The following is a 22027-nucleotide window of genomic DNA, read 5'->3' on the forward strand; positions in this document are numbered from 1 at the left end:
AAGAAAAGAAGGTTTGGCAGACTCTGTGTCTCTTAAAGACTATAAAGTGATAGCATGAATTCTAGTGCAGATTTAATGCATTTCCCCTAAGTCCTATCATCTTACTGTCTCAAACGAAAATGTCCCTCTCTTATTATAAAATAACTTATAATAACAAGTCCCAAAGTGTTCTCATCCCTCCTGAGACCTCTGACATAAAGAGTTAACCATTTGTGTGTTAGGTACAACAGTGACTGGGGGGACGGGGGGATGGGGGGTGGGTGGGGGGGGGGGGGGGGCAGCATTGTTCCAGAAACCAGTGATTCCCAGACTTGCAGCGGTTAGTGAGCAAAGCTATTTTGGGCCCTCTCCCTCATGAGCTGATACACTGGCTGTGCTCTGATCCCTTTGTCCATCAGAGAGACAGAACATTTTCAGCCTAATGCAACTGGACCCTCGCTAATGACAGCAAATAACCCTGTCGGCTAGATGACAGCAGCTGAGAACAATACTTAATGTTGACATCACTTGCTATGGGGATCTATTTCCGTTTTCTTCCTTTTATAGTGTGCTGTTGGAAATTGCCATCTAGTTCCCTTGACAAAGCACATATAAAAGCTTTGGGAGAAGAGGCAGCCCTGTGTGCTTGGGAATCCCTTCCGATCCCCTCTGACTTTTGCTTGTTTCTCAGCGAGTACTAGCTCACCTCTGAATCCTTTAACAACATGGCACCAAAGAAGGTTGAACCAAAGAAACCTGAGCCCAAAAAGCCAGAACCTAAGAAAGATGCGGCCCCAGCTGCTAAGCCAGCGCCACCTCCAGAGCCACTGCCTCAGGCTCCTAAGGAGCCAGACTTTGACCCCAAGAGTATCACTCTTGAGTTCTCCGCTGACCAGATCGAGGAGTTCAAGGAGGCGTTTACCCTGTTTGACCGTACGCCCACTGGAGAAATGAAGATCACCTATGCCCAGTGCGGGGATGTGATGCGAGCTCTGGGCCAGAACCCCACTAATGCAGATGTGCTGAAAGTGCTTGGGAAACCACGGCCGGAGGACATGAGCAGTAAAATGGTTGACTTTGAGACCTTCTTGCCAATGCTCCAACATATCTCCCGTGCAAAAGATCAGGGCAATTTTGAGGATTTCGTGGAGGGGCTCCGGGTTTTTGACAAGGAAGGCAATGGCACCATCATGGGAGCTGAGCTGCGCCATGTGCTGGCGACACTGGGGGAGAGGATGACGGAAGACGAGGTAGACAGGCTGATGGCGGGACAGGAGGATGCCAATGGCTGCATCAACTATGCCTCCTTTGTAAAGCACATCCTCTCCGGGTGAACAGGACATTCAGCCATAAAGACTTCATTTTACCTCTGTTTACTCTGGACCTTTGTTAAACATTTGCCCATTTAAAGGTGAGCATGTCACTCAGTCAGTGACATTCAGCATAAGTTAATGTTCTGTGAAGAAATGTTGACCACAAGATTTGTAGTTCTCAATGAAATATAATGAAATGCCCGTGAGATAATATGGACATCCATAAGGAGAAATCCATTAATAAAGGATATATGATTACAAATTGCCTCACAGATGTCATTTCAAAATACTGTACATTTAAATTTGAAGAGAAAGTGATGACTCATGTGGGATTGCTGATAAAAGTGCTCATTTTAAATCTATTAACTTTTCACATCAACTGTTAATGTGATTAGGGCAAAGTATTGTTAGGAAAAAGGAAAAAACACACACACACACACACAAATAGGATTTGGTTCCATCTGAAAATAGAACAGATTTGATTCTATTCTACTTTACACAAAGAGTGTTTGAATGAGCGTGCTTGTCATTGTGCTTGAGGGCCAGCTGCTGTGGATCAAGATATACTCCCACATTCTGGACACAGACACATACACAGGCACATACAGTTCACTTTGACGACAGGTGCTCCAAGGACAGTCCTCCTTATCTCTATTGGAACCAACATTTTCTACCAGAATTGTCATATTCAGGGAAGTGTATAAGTTAAAGTTTAAGTCTTCAAATTTGAATTATTTATTTAGCGAATAAAAGTATGCTCATCTTGATATTAAATGTTTATCACTTCAGCTTATTAGTACATTCACGTCTCATCTCTCTTTCTCTCTCTAACAACATTGGGTAGTAGTATTCTAAAGGGAAAAAGTCCCAGATCAGATTGCAACATCTTCAGCCTCTTTCAAAAGGCAACTGTAAGCTTTAACTCACCATAATTTTTTCACCGAGTAGGCAGCATGCATTCTGCTTGTGTGAGTTCATGTAATGGAAACGGCAGGCCATGATTTATATAAGGATTTTGTGAGAGCTGTTGGAACTCCACCACATGGACTGGTGAACTGAAAGCAGTGAAAGCTGAAAAAAAAAGCAAAAGATCTACAGAGTGGGGTTTTCATTCACAGTGGAGCTGGCAGCATTGGGAACCTGCTCACATCATGAAGAATCATTCATGTCAATACAGGGGTTTAAAAGCAGCTGGGATACAGCAACTTGAGATTCACAAATCAAAATAGAAGACACAGCATAGCTTACGTATAATATATAACATTGATTTTGATTTTATTCGGACCTTCCTGATGCAACACTGTATCATTCAATACATCTGCAACAGCTCTATTTTATGTCTGCCATGAGGTGAATTTCAAGTTCAGGCTATAGTAGAGGTCCAACTTAGTAATTTGTAGTTGTAAAAATTCAGTTTCATAATGACTTAGTCTATATAAGACAAAATAAATTACTGGAGAGAACAACCCCCATTCAAGTTCCACAATAGAGATAAAACTGTTTAATCTTTAATAACTTGATGTAGGTCAATATAAACCTATTATATATAAACCTATAGGCGAACATGCGGCAGAGTAGAACTGACCGGATTGGAGAAGTCCTAGTTATGATGGCAGTTTTAGACATGAGCAGGTAGATCCCGCATTAAAGAAACCTCTGCCAGTGCTCTTTTAAGTTTCTTTAGCGTTTCAGAAGTCTGTCCCTCAAGGGAGGATAAGATATCTGCTTTAATTTTTAATTGGGTAAACTAGCTTGTAGTCCTTATTATGTAAGTCATCATAAATAATCAATAAATCAGTATGATGTCTTTTAGTTATGTTCATAATTTCACTACATAAAACTGCAAACTGCAGCTGGAAATAAAATGTATATACAAAATAATTAACTAATTTTGAACTCCACAGTGAAGCAAGGGCAGAAAGTACATTCAGTGCAGTCACTGATATTAGCTGAGCTTATGTTTGTTAACTTCAATCAATATATCCTGTTATCCTTATGTAAGCTATACACTACTCACAAAAAGTTAGGGATATTTGGTTTCGGGTGAAATTTATGGAAAATGTGAAAAGTTCACGCTACTACAGTGATATTATATCATGAAAGTAGAGCATTTCAGTAGAAGCATGCACTGGTTATTTCCTCATCTCAAACATTTTGTTGAAACAAAAGCCAACATCAGTGGTGGGTATATACCACAACAAAAAATGTCTCAATAACTTGTCATGTGCCCTTGAGCTTCAATTACAGCTTGACAACGACGTCTCATGCTGTTCACAGGTGGACTTCTTGTCTGCTGAGACATCCCACTCTTCTTGAAGGGCAACCAAAGGTCATTGGGGTTCTGGGTTACAGAGTTACCAGCCTTTACATGGCTGATTGATTGAACAATTGATCAATTGTTAGGTGTCGTCTTGATCTCATGATGTCAAAATGTGAACAGCATGATGAGGATGACTGGTTAAAACAGTTCTAATTGAACCAAGACATTTATTGGTTGATTTATGGTTCAAACTCCTGTTGTGAATTTTGCCGTTAAGCTCCTTGTCAGAGAACAGCAATTTGTGCAAAAATTACTGAAACATTGAACAGTTGGACATGTGCACTCAAAAGTTTAGAGAAGGTCACATTAAGTTCACCTGTAAGTAGTGTATTTTAACTTCTTTTTGTCTTTTTCTTACCAATTTCAAATTCTAATGGTGATGTTAAGTTTGTCAAGATAAGACAGTAATCCTATGGGGATAAAGCCACAAAACTGAACTTTATGGACCACTTTTACAGTTAACCAGCAATTGCTTTTGAACATTTACTTTAGATACACAGCACTTTTTGACAGGGCTACTGTGGAAGGAGTAAAGATGCAGTGAAATGGGCAGAAGTGGTACTTACTCAGTGCAGCTGTCAAGTACATGCAAAGGAGGTTCTAAGTGCAGTGGGCATCGAGCTTCATACCCGGTTGAGAGCCAGCCAGTAATTTAGACCCATCGTGATTAATCAGCAGCTGTTAGCTTTAAAGTCCTTTGTCAAATATGTGGGGCTTTTGGCTGAGAGGATCCCACAGCTTGTGTACATAAGTTTTCTTTTCGTCATGCAAAACATGTTCTGGACAAAAGGTGGCCATAACATGTTAAATATTTATTGAGTGTGTCAGAGAGGTGATGCCTCTACTGTAATTTTTATGTCAGTGGTTTCTGCCGTTGTTGTTTTAGAGCGCATTATATTAAAATGTCAGCTATACAAACTGTTCTCTGCATGGCTCTCACAGCCCAGGTGGCAGCATAAAACACCCACAATACACACACACACACACTCAGGAAATATCAAGTGGCGGTATTTTGTCTCATTTAAAGTGGCAATTTGTGAGATCCTCATTTTTTGCCAAAGGCAACATGCAGCGTTTTGTGCCAAGCATTTATTGCTATAGCGATCTTGCACTGCATCTTATTTTTGGCAGTCAAACTGTGTAATGAGTACTGAGCTGTCTCTTACCTTGCATTTTAATTTTCTGAACTGGTGCTGTCATATTTGTTTTTCTCCTGCCAGAAGTGCATCACATTCCACTGCCAGAACGAATGTTTTTCATGTGTGTGGTAACAGCAAATATAAACCTTGAACTTTTATTAATATTACCAAATGGTGAAATATCTATTTCTCTTATTTTTTGCAATGCTTTTTGGATAGGCACACCTGCAATGATTCCCAGTGTCCAGTTTAACATTTTTCAGCTAAGCGGTATAGAAAATGAATGAATGAATGAGCTAAGCAGTCACAAATTACAGAGAGTAATGACAAAGATAAATGGCATCCTTGATTATGAAACAACCAGGAGTCAAAGAAGGTGTGCCAAGGTCAAGATCAGCCAGCATCATTTGTTGGCAGCCTGTCATTTCTCACAGGGTGCAACAAATTCACCACTCTCTATTAAGAATAGATGAACTCATTCCATTTAGAAAGGAGTCTAAGTGGATTTTTGAATTACAAGCGCAGGCCTCATTTATGATGGATAAGGCCTGATATGGCTTGAACAAAAATGCTTATTATATGATGAAAAGAAATAATCACTAACACGTAAGCTGCAGATCCTGGAACACTGTGTCATGCATGATACGATTGTTAACTCTGCTCATTCTTCATACCAACCACAAGGACTGGCGTCATAGGCAGTTGCCAAGGGCACAGATTGTTAGGGGGGCACAGCAGGTATGTGACTAATGTTATTTCATTAACCACGATTAAAGTAACAATGTTATCACAAAAACAGCCTTTTTAATTATAATAATAAACATACTGCATCCCCTGAACTGTCACTCAGTTTACCGCTGTGTTGTGACAGTGAGAGATGATGCCCAAGATCGGGAAGTAATACTGACTAACTAATGGCAAATGTTAGATTGGATCAGCCAGCGGGACATTTCACATATTATTAGCTCAAATTATTTCATAATGAAAAGGTCCAAGCCCTTAGGTCTGCAAAGACAAAAAAGGAGAAAAGAGGAGGAGGTAAAGAAAGCCCTCTATAGCCTATTGTCTTAATATTAAAATGTAGCAAAAGTTGCAACAAAGCTAATGCTACATAGTGATGCCACAATTTCTACTATATTCAGATAAATTGAAGGATATGGGTCTAACTGGAGAAAACAACAATGGTGGAGGAAGTATTCAGACCCTTTATTTAGGCATAAGTACCAATATTGAAGGGCAGTGATGTAGTGTACACTTAAAAGTGCATACTTAAATCTAGGTTTGCCCCTGCATAGTAACCCGGACTGATCCTTGTGCCAGATGCCATCTCCCTGGAAGTGGCAGAGCTGGCTCGGGTCCTTCGACATCTAAACCAAAATGTTGCACATGTTTTATCAATCTGCTATATGGCCAGTGACCTTTTAATGCTGCGGTCTGCTGGGGCAGCCGCATTTCTGACATGAACACAAGACGACTGGACAAGCTGCTTTAAAAAAGCTGGGTCTGGACTCTCTCAACTGTTGCTGAGAGATGCATACAATGTAAGATGCGGACCATATTGGACAATACCAACCACCCTTTCACAACACTGGGGTGGACCAGAGAAGCACAGCAAATGTTTATGTTTTATCTCACCGGACAATAGCATTTTGTCAGTTGGAAAGCAATATGCTACTAAATAATTATTTGACGGCATCAGTGTATTTCAGGCTTCCTTTTAATGGCTTTCAAAAAATAACACTACTCCTTAGTCATGGTGCAGATTTCTACAACTTTGTGTATCATCACCACAGAACTCAACAGCCCATGAATTGCTGATACTGTCATTGTGATGCACAACATCACCAAGCTTGTTAGCGCTAATGACATTAGTGTGCATGTGTCCTGTTGATTGATGACAGTTAAGTAATCACACTGATGCTGTGCTTAAAAGAAATTAAATGTAATGCACCACTTGTTCAGTTTAGGCTGATTTTGTCCATAAATTACTCTGGTATTCTCCCCTGAATCTTTTGAGCTCTTAAGACAAAACAATTAGATGGATTAATCAAACATCGGTTATTCTCCTGGGGCAAGTGCATGCAAAATCAAGGTGTTAAGCACATCAATTAAACATTTTAGATTTTTTTTTTCCATCTTTTTTAAAAACTTTTGATTATTAAAACATATCTGGTAATAAATGGCCTGCCAGTAAAGGAAACATGTGTTCCCTGAACAAAAATGAAAGAAAATTTAGCCTTTCTTTTATAGCACCACCAGCCAAAAATATTCACAATCTGAAATCCGAAGGTCACAGTTTGAAGAAACAGTGTGAAGATAAATACAGAATTGAATTTTTTATGAGACATCTGGTTTTCTTTTGTGTCGATTTTGATTAAATGATTACCAAATGAGGAGTAGCAGAGATGATTCATAACGTCAGTACAGTCTGTGGCTCTTTGATAAGCTTCTGTACAATGTCCTTTTATAACATAGTGGAAGGAAAGCCTCTCTATAATAAACAGGCACTATCCTCACAGCTGCTTTCATTATCGTTCACTCAACACATACTGTGTCCAGGGATCAATACTTCTTCACCTTGCACAGCACCGACGCCAGATTAAATGCAGCTCCAAGGGCAATAATGAGGAGTGCCTGAACTTGCTTCTCACAAACACGTGAGTCTATAACGTTTAGGCTGATCAGTGTGAGAGAAACCGATGAGAGGCAAATTAGCATTATAATATGCTGTGTGATATTTGCATACATAGAGAGACGATTTGTCATAATGAAGTCATTTTAGGCAATTAATCTTAAATACAATATAGGATTCTATATGATTGGATAAACCCATTAGAAGAGTAGTAGTATCCTCTGAGAATGTGAAATGTTCCTCTTTTGGGGGGGTTTCATATAACTGCAAATGAAAAACTGTAATTGGATTGCACTTTTTTTCTTTAAATGGGAAAGTTTTCCCTGAGTGCAATATACTTGGTTCTAGAAAAACATCATAACGCAATCTGCTCCTCTTTAGGGTACAACATCAGATGACTGGAAGTAAGTGACTATGTAATTACACCTTGAAAAATGCCACATTTAACTTCACTTCAAAAATTCTATACAGATGATCAACATTTTTAAAAATGCAAAATCGACCTTAAAATATGACAATACTCACTTATGCTTATTGAGTTTGAGTAGTTTGGTATAAACTGTGGTAAATATTAGGGCTTACCCCAAAAATTCGAAGCTTCGAAGCTTTGTTTGTTGTTAATCGATCATGAAGTCCGTGATCGATTTTTTTTTTTTTTCCTTTTGTCCTTTTTGACACCGGTTCTCATCTGCAATTGTTACATTAAAATGATTAGGCTACCTGGCATCCTGGAAACCTGCCTGATTTTGGAGATATGCAGTGTATGTTTGCCATTGCTTTCATTATTTCCGCTACAATCGCGCACCCCACCTTCCCCCGGTCAGACGTTACGGTCGCGATTTTATGTCCGCGAATATTCCATTATCTAAATATGATAATTGGGACAGCCCTAGTAAATATGTACAGTAACTCTGTGGCTGAGGTGGCATTCTTCTTCTTTGCTTCATGGATTGTATTGTGACTTCCTAATAGTTTCCAAAAATATGTCTTAATTAGAGCTTGTCCTTGTATTGTAGGGTGTTGAAAGGCAATAGAGAACATAATCATCAACCTCATTTGTCTTATTAAAAGTGCTCTAGTTAATACTTGAATCTCAGATAGAAAGCTGAAGTAAAGTTGGCGTTGAAACATAACTTAGGCCTTTTATATCGGTTCATTCCCACCATTATGCCTCGGAAATGTATCAGTGTGCCTAATGAACCTGTGCACCATCTCGCAGGCAGCAGCCCAATGCAATTTATTTTAATTCAACACTACATGTCTTAAAGCTGAAAACACAGCATTTAAATGCTCTACAATGGTTAAAATGTACAGGGACAAATGAGACCAATGGCTGAATTCTTTGCTTATTTGCACTAGAGACTATACAAGGCCAGAGGAAGGAACTATGGCTATGTTTCTCTAATACTGCAAAGGTAAACCAAGCCCTAGAACAGATTCGCCACTTAAATTCACCTTTTTAAAAAATCCTTCATTTGACATTTATCATACCGCCTGGCCTACAAATAAAAATAATTTCTTACAGAGGACAAAGTTTCTCTGTGAGCCTCATGCCTGCCCATAGGGAAGGTGAGCCCTTGCCTAAACCTCCAGAGATGTCTCCTTTGCCATCCTCAGCAGCATGAGGCTATTATTTTTCTGTAGAGTGCTCCTCAACAGGGAGTCAAGCTGACAGTCACGCTAGAACTTAAAACCTCAGTGACTCCTATCAGAGGAAAACAAGCAAACATAAGTAACAAAGTGCTACACTTCTGAATGCAAATGAAAAGTTCATATATCAAAAGTATTGATTTAGGTTTAGTTTTTACTGTTTTAATTTGTGTCATTTATGCAGTTTGATAGCATGCAACAAAAAGAGACCGAACAGACTGAGACAGGGTTTGACAACATTTTAACAACTGGATACAGTGTCCTAATGAGGTACAATACCTGCCAGGGAAGAAAATCACGTAAGAAGTAATTGGTAGGAAGTTTATTTATTTTTATTTGTGTAAAATGTCCTCATTCCTACATGGCTATAAAGTTAAAAGAGAAGACTCTGGTCCATGAGGTTTCACAACAATTACATAAATATGAAGTTTACCTCTCCAGAGACCATCATTTAAAGAGAGAAAAAAGAATAATAAAACAAGAAACTGGTGTCAAAGCTTAATCTAACAACAGAAAGAATGTGGATATGTTAATCGGCAGCCTGCTGGCAAGCCACAGTGATTGTACATATTCATTAGGAATTTCATTTAATTGTAAGAATGCTATACCAAATCTGTTTTTCTTATGTTTGTATGTGGGTGTGCATAAATCATGAAAGATCAGTTTTCAAACTGCTGTGTTGTGAAACCCTTTCTAAAAGATCTGTATGTGTGGGCAACGTGGGCAGTAGAAACTGGAGTCCCCTGCTAACATAACGACTTTACAGTCTACGAAGTAACACTTCTCAGCATGTGGACACACAAAAAAAATCACACAAACAGAGAAGCATATTGCATCCGTGTGCCCTAAACATCCGTGTCAATCACTGGGAATTAAGTCATTTGGCTGTTCACTGTATTGATGTCTTGCAGTTCTAGAGGGGAACACTTAATGTAAATCTATGTCCTTAGGTCTGATCCTAATTGAGTGTTCTAGACAGTGATTTCCTTTTTTTTTGCCATAACTGAGAAACCATTGTAGGGATTACAGAGTCAGCCTCCGGCCAAAACATCTAAGTAGCACTAAGAGGAAACACTTTCTTACATTTCTCATTAAATATTGCAAATTTACTTAGCTTCAAGTCTGCTTTGAATTCAATTCAAAAGTGACTACATACAGTATACTGACTTTCTTTTTTCTTACCCTCACAGGTACAGATTTGTCAGTCTGCAGTTGTACTCTGACCCCAAACAAGAAATACCCACTGCATCAGTGTCAGAGAATTTAGGAAAATATTTTTAAAGTGAAATAAAAAAAAAACAAAGTCATTCTTTCAGGGAAGAAAATTAATTAATCCGCTGAAGTAGCTGGGCTTCATTATAGCAAAGAGGATGCTGATTCTTTTCCCCCTCCTTTTCCATGTGGAATTAATTTCTTTTGATCAGTAAGCTTTCTGAAAATACATTAAATATCAGCATCAGTCATAGCCACAAGGAATTTCTTAAAAAAAAAAAGAAAGAAACTTTCAGCTGTTAAATCCTTCTACCCAAACAGTGACATTTTGTTTTGAAGTGATTTAGGTAAGAAATAGCCTTTAACATATTTGCTGTGGATAGACACCAGGTGGATTAAGTGAGAAGTGAATGACAGCAGCTGCTGCAGAGACAGGGTGGACAGATGACAGATGTCCCCCAAGCTGAAAAACCACTTCAAGACCGCATTCCTGCAGTCGCAGTGTTCAAACACTAAGCTTGGCCTATAGCCCATGTTTGATTTATTAGCTGCATCGGTTTGCACAATCATGGCCCACAAACACACTGCCGCTGCTGTCTTAGGTTGCTGTAGCAGCATCTGTACAGGACGGAGCACTGTTTAATTTGTATTCTCTGCTATCACCAAAGTATTTCAGAAAGCAAACTGAGCAATACCACTACAAAAAAGGGGGGGAGCATTCACCAATTTGCCTCATCAAAGTAAAACTCAAGAACTGTTTCCTTACACTCTGTGCAGTATGTTTTTAGAAACCTAATTTGAAATGGAATATGCATGTGGTTGATTTGGAAAACATTGTTTGTTTGTTTTTTTGATAGCAAGCAGTAGAGATAGACAGGAAACGGGGAGGCAGAGAGAGGGGGAATGACATGCAGGAAAGGACTGCCCGACGCGGGATTCGAACCAGGGACGCCTGCGTTGAGGACTGTAGCCTCTATGTGGGGCGGCCGCTCTACCCACTGCGCCACACACCGCCCCATGGAAAACATTGTTGATACTGTACATTTGTATATTGATATAAAAATCTATGGCCCCAGGCCAGGTGACACCAGAGGTAGAGGCCATGCATGCCCGCCCACCTTTTTTCTGTCTACAAGCCAATACAACATAATTTTAATAATAATTATCATTATTATTATTCTATTATAGCTGTACATAAAACAGTTGAGTTTTTTTTTACTACATTACTGTTAGAGTAAACCTTACATATGATGAATTTGAGATTTTATAGTAGCCTTCAGGCAATCACAGTTTATGAGTGAGGAGCAGTGAACTACATGTGATTAAACATTTTGCAGTAGGCATTCCTCTAGTTATGCTTTCAGATTACCTTCCCTGACACTGCTAGCCTATTTGCTGCAAGATGTTCTTCCGTGTTTACATCATACATCCAACAACGAACGAACATCTCGCAGCAAATCTCGCGCATGCGCGCAAAGAGCAACAGAGCCACTGGGAGCTGCTACTACAACAAGGCTAAAAACAGAGATCATTTTTTCCAGACAACTTATTCATGTTGTGGCTTCAGGACACTTGGGTCAGTATGGACGAGCAGTATGGAGGTATTTGGATTTTTCATAGTGTGTGTTTTGGACGATTCAAAAGTGAGCTCCATCTACCGCCACTATATGAAAATCTGTTGCCAGCTGGACCCCCCTGGAACTAAAAGTGTTTTGATAACTCTCTCTAAGTTCTCAACACCCTTCTTTGGCATGGCGATGAGTAGAAAATGAATTATCAATTTTGGGTGAAGAAGCCCTTTAAAGGGCGGTTGGCAACGCTAACTGCAGGAAACGTCAACAGCAACTGATGACGTCAACAAAAACATTGCTGAGAAAGCTAATGTTAGCATCCCTGCTCCTACAGTAGGAACAGGAACAGCCCATTGCTGGGTCGTGATCTTGGCACTGAGAAGGCTGAAATTAAACTGTTAGGTTGAACATCAGTGTGCCCCCACCCCACACACCCTGTCACTGCAGTCAGCGGGTGTGCAAAAATTGGCGTCTCTGTGTTTTTTAAAATGGCACAGTAAATGTTAGAACACTTTGTGATTCCACTTCAGGCTAGTGTGTATATTCCACTTTGTGAGAAGGCCACAGTATATGTCAAAGCACTGCTGTTCAAAAGATGAAGGGTCAGTTTATTTCAAATGTCAAGTGCAAAGATTAGTGAAGCTGACATGGCCATTGTGATCACATCTGCTCACACCGCTGGTAAACTGTGGATGGTAGAGGAGTCGCCTGTCCTTCAGCTCAATGTGGGATGAACTCTTATGCACAGTCCACATTGAGGGCGTCACTTTGTCTTTACTTGTTTAGCACTATGACACCATGTTATTTTCTCAGAGTAGATAATAGTAGGACTATAGATAGTGTATTGACTGCTGTACGTTGTCTGTTTGGATATAGATAGACTAGGACAATGAGGTGACTTCTAGCTGGTCACAGAGAATATTGTTCCTTTGTTTCCCCTGTTAAGATGTTAAGCCCCTGAGGCATGCCAGTCAAACTATGGTTGTTTTGCCATATAGATAGATAGCAGTATGTTCAAAAATTGAGCATACACCTTATATTCAAGGTAAAGCAAAGGGTTAACTAGTAAGACTAACCAGAGCAAGCCAGTTTCTGTAGCTTGCAGAATGGAGCAGCAGACTATTGTTCCCACAGTGAAGTCATCTAATTTATCAAAGCCTGCAAATAATAGGCCCACCTCATTCTTCACCTGTCCACCCCAACTATTGTGCTTTTGCCTCCATAGTAATTTATTAAACTCTCAACTTCGTGAAAAAAAGCCTGTTTTCAATAGAAGCCAGAATTACTAACGCTGAATCTTGCAGATCATCCCATTTATATTAATGCAACAAGTCTACAACATTACATCAAATTGGAAAGAAAGCTTTTAAACTAACTGTTGAGTAAGACCATGACCCCTTGTCCTGGTTAGTTGCTACATCACACACAACTTCTGCTCTGAGATGGAATTTAAAATTGGACCAATCCCCTGCATGATGTATTAGGGTCTTACCTTTTCCATTGACTAAATCCCTACAGTCATTTCAAGGTGGCAGGGATGCACACATACCTCCAGGCTGCTGCCATATAAGCTGCAAAATTTCTGAGTGAGAGTCCCTGTCCACATGAAACTGGCTGGTTGTGTTTATGCAAATAGTCGAGAGTGTTTGGAGTGGGCAACATGGACGCACACGGTTCATTCACTGTGAACTGTCCAAAGTGTGTCCACTGTGTCCATGAGAAATCACAAGAAAATTAGAAAAGAAAGTTCTCTCCTCTACACCACAAAACCCAGGACCACCTGTTCCCTCCAGTCACTTCTCTTTCTTCTAAAACATAAACAACGGGTTACTGGAATGTAGCAGCTGTTCAGGCCAGATGTTTCTCCTCATTTACAACCTTTATGCTAAGCTAAGCTAACTGTCTCTTGGCTGTCATATAAGAGTGGTCTAACTTTCAGCAGGGAAACAAATATGCATATTTCCCCAATTCAGTACAGATATAAACTGTGTATCTGCAGTTTCCTTTGAGTATCAAACCATCAGTATATTACAACCAGGAGGATAAGACGAGCCGATGTGATTATTACAGGCCCCTAACAATCTCTAATACACCTGCTGATATGTAATGTATGATAATATATTCTTCCTAATTCCAAACCATTACCGTGGACTCTGTGAGTTGCACTGCATGCCTCCAGCCAAAGAAACCTGCTCTGCCCGCTGCACACTCCCCTGTGCTTTGAGCTGTTTGTCATGATTCACAAAAATAGGGCCCTAAACGTATAGAATTTTGCACAGGCTACACCCTCTAATGGGCTCATTAGGCTCAAACACTGCCGCAAACTGTAAGAGCACTACACTAAAAAGGCAGCAGGTGATCCTCAGCCTGTCTAATACAGCTGTGTGAAACCACAGCATGCCACCAACAATTCCCCGACCCCCTGGAGTTAAGCATGCTCCCCAGAGGCTGTATAGTATACACATAATAATAATGTAATAATGCCCTGATTATGTTCAATTTAGGATTTTACCATTTAAGCTTCAGAATTTGAAATATAATGGCAAGTTAAAAACATGATGGATACACCTGTTTATGAAGAAAACATAAAACTGTCATCCATTTCTCTCCAGTCAGCTCATCCCCATTCCCTGCAGATACACAGGTTTGTATGTTGACCATCACTTGGGTCCTATTAGGACAATTACCAGGCAAAAAGTGTACATCCACCTGTGCAAGTCAGACAGAAATGACAGTCAATTTCGTCTGACCTTGTCCTAAACTAAGGCCTCCCCATTAAGCATTGGACAACCTTCATTTTTTTTTTTTTTTAGCAATAGCCTGTCAATTGCAGACGCCGAATATGTCCAGATTAGCTGCACCACGCTCGTCACTGTCCTTGGCAAGACGGTGAGGGCAAAGAGGAGCCATTAAGGGTAAATACTTTTTCTTGCAACATGGGTGTTATTTTTGTAGCTCTGGCCGCGGTGCCTTCAGGCTAGGTTGATATTTCACTAACCAAGTTGAGATCAGGGGATGTGGTGAAACAACATTGCCAGAATAAAAATCCATAATGGTAAAAAAAAAAATGAAATAAAGATAAAATGGGAATGGGAATGGTCGGTCAATCAGCCTGTGAAAAACAACAACAACAACAAAAACATAGCAGTTTTTTTGTAGTAACATATATAGAAGCAGACACACATACATACATTCACTGACATAAACACATACTGTATACTGATTTGACAGTTCTGACAACCACCCAGGCATCTATTAGAGAGAAAAAAAAACTGCTGCAATGCGGGTTTAAGAATGCATAAAAGAGAGATTGCCTCTACATTCCCACTGTGTTTTACTTTTCCACATCTCGGATCAATATTGTCTATCTAGTTAGAGCTTTTGATAAATGGAGAGTCAATGCAGTTTCCCTACCCCCCACCGACTGTGACTCCTGCTCTTTTATCAAACACAAACAAAACTTGAGTGCTTATTACAAAAAACCTTTTCTAAAGCACCTTATTTTTAGTAATTTTGAGGAATGAGGAGCGGTAATGGACACGGTATCTTGTGAGATTCAGCAATGAAATCCAAGGGGGGTCAAATTTCATCATGTCTTGTTTACCCTGATCTATGAATTACCACATCAAGGCGGATGAGTCTACATTCCAGCCTGGTATTCCCTAAAGCCGACTCCATAAGAAAACACTTGTGACATTCACAGCACTGGGCACATGGAATAAGTGAGGGAGCTGCACCAACTTAATGAATGAACGAATGAATAAATAAATAACATTTTATTGATTTAAAATATCTTGTGTGTGCACAAGTATTGACTAATGAGTCTCTCTGGCTCTTGAGCAATAAAACACACAACACTGACTGAAGCAAGAGAAGCTTCACCCAGTATTGCAGTGTATTTCAAAAATCAACATAAACAGAACTGACAGGCAGAGATACAGGTGGGCAAATTAAATAATTATGAAAGACAGTGATGTGTGATTCATTGCTATGTATTCATTGCAATATTCTAGACACTTAATCGCACAGCAAATGTGCAGTATATGTGAGTCTGTACAGTTAGGTTAGACAGCAATATAAGACAGTATTTCACATTGCGTGTGGTATAAAAGGCCAGCAGTTACTTCAGTCATTCTGCAAAGTAGATACAAATAAACTATGGAGAGGATCTTCAGTCTCAACACCCCTGCAAGTACCACAGGTGTGGAGGTGGACAGCGCTGAAAAATCACAGTGTAGGCATCAGTGATCCGCAGGAGCAAGACTTGAATGCTGCAGGGAATTTGACTCAACACCTAAACATGCAAGAATGCACGGATGTGCGTCAATAACTGTGTACATTTCACACAGCAGCAGAGATATCTCTTGAAGCTTCCTCCTTTTGCTTTTTTGAAAGAAGGGTGTGATTACATACTAGCATTGGAAATAAGGCCCTCACCAGCATCTTCATCCTGTATGGATGTTGGATTGTTTACAGATATTGGCTTGGGATGTCATGCTTCAGGCTGTTTACCCACCTCTATCCACTATCATGCATTAAAACTTTAGAATATTTATCATCGATCTGTTAGGAGTAAGAATTCGCATCCCTGCAAGTGCACAAATATCTGACCAGACTTTGAAAAAGCAGTTGCCTATATAGGAAACATTTTTTTCCCTTTTTTTTTCTTTCTTTTTTTCAGCCCTCCACTAACTGTAAAAGAAAAACACTCAACAGAATGACAGGTAAAATCATCAAGCATAGAACTGCACTAGACATGGTCCAATGCATCAGTGATGTTGATAGAAATGCTTCTTAAATGCTTACAGTACATTTGTATAACACAGGTGACAGGCTACCGACCAGTATTGCACCACTGGGACGAGAAAGGGGGCATCTGATTGGAGGAACATAACTGTGTCATGCTCTGTCTTCATACACAATGTGACAGTGTCAAAAAAACAACTGCAGCACAGGTATCAACATGTTTACCACAGCACAACGACAGGTCTGATGCGATGATGTCAGTCAATGGGTGCTGCTGTTGGCTTTTGACAGGGGAGAAGTGTTAATCCAACTCCTGATTTAACAGACTGTAGCTTCTGAGCCAGATAAAGCCGCAAGACTTCACACTCATTAGACCCTCATGATAAGAGCAGGCGAAGACAGAGCAGTTTCAAACTGCACCAAATATTGAGTAAAAGCCATAACTAAATCTTTTTTATTTTTAATTTTTTTTTTTTGATGTGCGCCTTTGTTCCAGAGTGAAAAACAACATCAATTTCAAACAGCACAGCACTGTGCAAAGGGAAGAGAAAAAAACATGAGATAAATAAAGTATGATACAGTTAATAGACGGTTTGTATGCCCATAAGGAGATGCATACAAATTTCCACACAGAGATGTAAGGGAGCTCAAGTAAACAGAGGCTTTTAATCCAGTTGTTTTGTGCATCTCTTTGCATACTCACCTTATCTGTCTTTCGGACACATATTTAACTACCTCCCTATTACTCTCCCATTATACGCTGCCACTCTGTGGCATTTTCACAAAACCTTTGCTTCAGTGAGAAAACACGATGGCCCCCCAATTGAAAGCATGTTAAAAAGGTCACACATCCAAATAAATGCCAACAATGCCAAAGTATTTCCCGTTATATAAACACTCAACCAAAACAGCGGCTTGCTGCAAACACAAGGAGAGAGCAGTCTGGATGAAAGAACTTGATGTAATGTTAGCTTGGCCTTTAATTAAACAGCATCAGATTGATTTTTGTTTGGACACAGCTGAACGGAACTGCAGAAGAAACTAGGCTTTATTATGACATGACACAGTGTACATTATTATCATATGTTGTTGAGAAAGTAATAAAAACATACTGTATCTTTAAGTTCAAAGCTTGTGTTAGCAAATACTGGTTAGTCCTTGTTTTGTGTGTCAACCACTGTCATTTTCCCAAAAAAAAAAAAAAAGATTTTCTCCCAGATTTTCACTCTCAGTGAGAAATGGTGCACAGCTTGCATGTGTGATAAAGTGAAGTTATACTGTTGAGAGCAAAGGCTGTGCATTTGACTCCAACCCCTCGCTGACAGCCGAACTTGCTGGGGATGTATTCAGCGTGACTTTTGCCAAGGTTACAGAGACATTTATCAGTGCTGAGTTCTGGCTAAACACAATAGAAGAGGAAGAGGAATGAAGGCACTTTCCCAAAGCACATGCTACTGGCTGCGTTTTATATCTTGTGAGCCAAATTCTGTGTAAGTGGAGAGGAAATGGTGCCATGTGAGGGAATCTAGTGATTCATCTGCTGTTTCAAACTTACAAGCAATCATTAAAGTGAATCTGTGTTAAAAAATCAGCCATGAGCATAGAGTGTATTTTCCTTGGGGATCATTGCCTGGCTTGAATGATCTGTGTAAGAACATCAATAAGACAAGTAAATTTATTCATTAAATTCATTTTTTTTTTTTTTTTGCTTTTTCAGGGTCACAACTGAATGAGGTCTTTTGGGCAGAGGGCACACAGTGACATGTGAACTATTGAGTATTTACAACCCTGCATGAGTGTCTTGGGGGAGGTGTAGGAGCACTGGACATTAGCCACTGAGCCACAAGAATAAAAGCCAACAGGTGAAGGTTGTCTTTAATGAATGCATTTCACACCTCTAGTCAACAGTAATGAGCAGCACACATGGAAATATATTGAGGCTTTATCATGCACAGAAAGTTGCCAAACATGGACTGGAGCTGCCTCTTTTTACAATCACATACTCAGTATGAGGTAGAGGCCAAATAAATGGAGCATGCATCAAGCATCAAAACTCTGGTACTGGTTAAAACCAGGAATTAATTTGGATAAAGTCCTGTTGCTTTCCTGAAATTTTAACATCAATAATGGTGGCATTTTGTCAACATAATGAAGAAGTAAATGGTGTGGTGTAATAAATGAATTTGTTAAATGAAATGGAAAATGAAAGGTTGATGTGGTATGAGAACTCTCTGCATTTTCATTGTGTTCTGTGCCACCGTGCTCAGCTCCCACATCAGTGTCACACAGGCAGGCATGTCTGCAGAGCATGCAACACCCAAAAGCAGGGGCTGCAACTTGATACACGAAGTCACATGAACAGGCCAAGAGAGTCTTTAAGCCGTGAAAGCATTCAAAGTGCAGGAAGGAAGGAAGTGATTTGCCCATCACCGGCGTTTCTTGTATATAGACCATCATCACAAGAGCCATGTGTCGCATTAAAGAGGAACTATGTAAGTCCGGTGGCTTTTCTGCTGTTTTGCTAACCCTCCTCTCGGCCATGTGCATTTGTTTACAATGAAGCCGGTAAGAAATCAATCAGTAGAGCGGTATAACGGTATACAGTATATCATACAATGTTATGACGTGTATATTTGTGTCTGTCATAAACAAGAGATCACGGGTTACGGGGCGCGTTTGTGTCGTGGTGCGCAGAGACGAGAGCTGGGACACCGGGGGCGGCGGCGCTGATCTTGCAAAGGTTGGTTTTCAGCCAAGAGACGCAATAAGTGACAGGCATAGCCTCCATTCTCCCTCGTAACAAGTTAAGCCATTTATTAAACCATCACAATTACTCCAAAGCTGTTTAATTAAGATGAAAATATAGCATAGTGAAGCTACAAATCCTCCGTAGTTCCTTCCATTAAAAATTCCGGGTCGCAAACAGAGTGACTGATAATTCAACCCAGGGACTGTGTTACACTTTCCCAGAACAATTTTATTTTTGGACGTATTTTCGGATTTTAAATTGACAGACAGGCTTTGCGTTAAGTGACTTCCAGGTTGTTTCATACTGTAAACGCCTGCAACTGTCATGGGTATAATACTGAACATGATAAAAAGCTGAGTTTAAAAGAAGAGCTTATGGCTAATAATAACAATTCATGGCAAAATGTGGTTAAAAGGACTGTGTCATGATTATAATGTTGAATGTTGTTTAAAACAGGATATAAGCAATGAAAATAATAGTAATTCATGGAAAGACCTGATTAATAAGATAGTTCATGATTCTCATATGTTAATATAGCAATTCATTACAAAGAGTGAGTTAAAGAAGAAGAAGAATTCATTGTTTTCATGTGTCTTGAGTTAAAAAGGTTTAAATGATGATTGATCATCTATTCGGTGTTCAACTGCTTTTGCCTGGCAGGTATGGAAGCTGACAACAGAGACAGTAACAGCACTTACAGATAAAATAGTTTATTTTATATCACTTTTTGTTTAAAACATTTGACTTACCTTTTATCAAAATTCACTTGTATAAGTTATATTTTTGGAACTTAAATTGTATTTATTTTCTTTGTCAAGTCTGTGGCGAATGTGCTGCACAGTGATCGATTGTTGATGCCTGTTTCCGTGTTGTCGAAGAAGCAGTAATGGCTGACTGATGAGAATATACACTGGCTGCTAACGTGTCGTGCTCGTGTAGTTTTTCCACTCTTTTTACATTATCTTTTCCCCGGCAACGGGGCGTAACACAACAAATTCTAACATTCCTTATAGTACACAGGTGGAAATTAGTTTTATAACGGTCATATTTATAATTTAGTCATTGCCTCTCTTCAAGGCACAGAGGGCGTTTATTTGTATAGCGCCTTGCACAGATAGAAGATCACAAAGCGATTTGCATCAATAAAAACTGTACAAATGTGCCAAACACAAACAAGGAAATGGTCAAATAAAAAGGAATAAAATAAAATGGAGCCACTATTCAGACGGGCTAACCAAAAGCCTGTGTGAATAAAAATGCTTTCAGCTGCTTCGTAAAGATATCACAGGAGTGTAGGGATCAGCACGATAAGGAGAGAGCGTTACATACACTGCATGCCACAGCTTGAAAAGCACTGTCACCTCAGTATAGATGGCAGAGTAGATGTATAAGAAAGTTTTCTGCTAAGATTAGACTTAACATGCTCTAGACTATAGTCAAATCAATTGCTATGTACAGCACTACGCCTGTTATGTGTAACATTCAGGCTGCTAAGATGAAGATATTCTTTCTATTAACACTTACAACCTTGATTTTGTTTTTCTTTAAGCATATGCTTTTAATTACAGCAAGAAAGTATTTAAAACGATGCTATAAACACGGATCCAGTTAAGTAAAGTCAATCCAATATTTATTTTTTCCCCTGGATGCCACACAATGAAAGCTCTGGCTGTTTAAACACAACTCTCCTGTGTCTTTCTCAGCATCCAGCAGCTTCTGTAGTGATATCATAAGGTAAAGCGCTCTCTGGAGCCTGTGTGGGAAAAACTACCCTCAAGCTGCAGAGGTACAGTACAATAAAAGAAGATCTTCATCCCACACACTGGGCTACAGCTTGACTTGATTGATTAATTGCTTTGCTGATCTCCTTGGTCTCCTTGATATTAGAAGAAAGTAATAAATGCTCATGCCTCTAGGTATTTTGGAGAACCATGGTTGGCAAGACAGGTTCAAATTGTTTACAGAGAGGAAGCTTCCATAAACTGTGAAAAAGCAGTCTGGACATTTACAGAGACAAGTAAACTAGTGGGCTAGGTAGCTAGAAAGTTCTAGCATGAGCAAGGCATGCATGATGAATGGCTGAATGTTTTGTCGATCACAGTTGCTCCTTCTACTGAGGACAAAAGGTGAAACACTGTAGGGTCCATCTAAAGTAATTTACTAACTGTCTTTGGTTATTATTATACATGTTTCATATGAACTCTTTCATGGTTATCTCTTTGGCATTGGGCTTGACACCATTGCTGGGAGTTAGGTGTCATTCCCAGGGGACACCTCTTTAGTTACACGACTTTATTATCCTTCAGACTATGCAGCAAAGGTAGAAGGAAGAGGTACAGTATAGATGTACGCAGTGGGGGTAACCTCTCTTTTCCCTCACACGGATCATTCGCTCACCCTAAGGCCAACATAACAGACAGCCCACTCGATGATGATGATGCCTGATCAAGAGATCACAGTTGGGTGTTTTAGTAACACAGATCATCGACCCCGAAGCCCCGGTCCTCTTGTTTCCATGCCATTCTTCAGCTCTCTGTTTTCACACTTCTCTTTCAGCTCAGTCAGTTCTCAAATTTAAAATGTAAAATGTAAAACTTAATAATCATTTAGAAATATCTAGTTAAAATAGTATTTATAATGCCCCTTCTATGTATCTTGACATTCTCCTTGTATGCATTACTGTTTTGTACTGTGCTGATGGACTGTTTATTAATTG

General features: G+C 39.7%; 1 protein-coding gene across 1 annotated transcript; it reads left to right on the forward strand.

Annotated features, from left to right (window-relative positions):
- Positions 1-602: 602 nt before the first annotated feature.
- On the forward strand, positions 603-1554 carry LOC146977241 (myosin light chain 4). Its single transcript, XM_085793309.1, has one exon. The coding sequence runs from the start codon at positions 705-707 to the stop codon at positions 1311-1313; it is 609 nt and encodes a 202-aa protein (XP_085649435.1). The 5' UTR covers positions 603-704; the 3' UTR covers positions 1314-1554.
- Positions 1555-22027: the final 20473 nt, after the last annotated feature.

This window comes from Trachurus japonicus, chromosome 12 (genome assembly GCF_045865225.1).
Source record: "Trachurus japonicus isolate A0001 chromosome 12, Traja_1.0".
NCBI classification, from domain to species: domain Eukaryota; kingdom Metazoa; phylum Chordata; class Actinopteri; order Carangiformes; family Carangidae; genus Trachurus; species Trachurus japonicus.

Coding starts and splice junctions, on each gene's coding strand:
- LOC146977241 (XM_085793309.1), top strand. CDS start 705: ATGGCACCAAAGAAGGTTGAACCAAAGAAACCTGAGCCCAAAAAGCCA.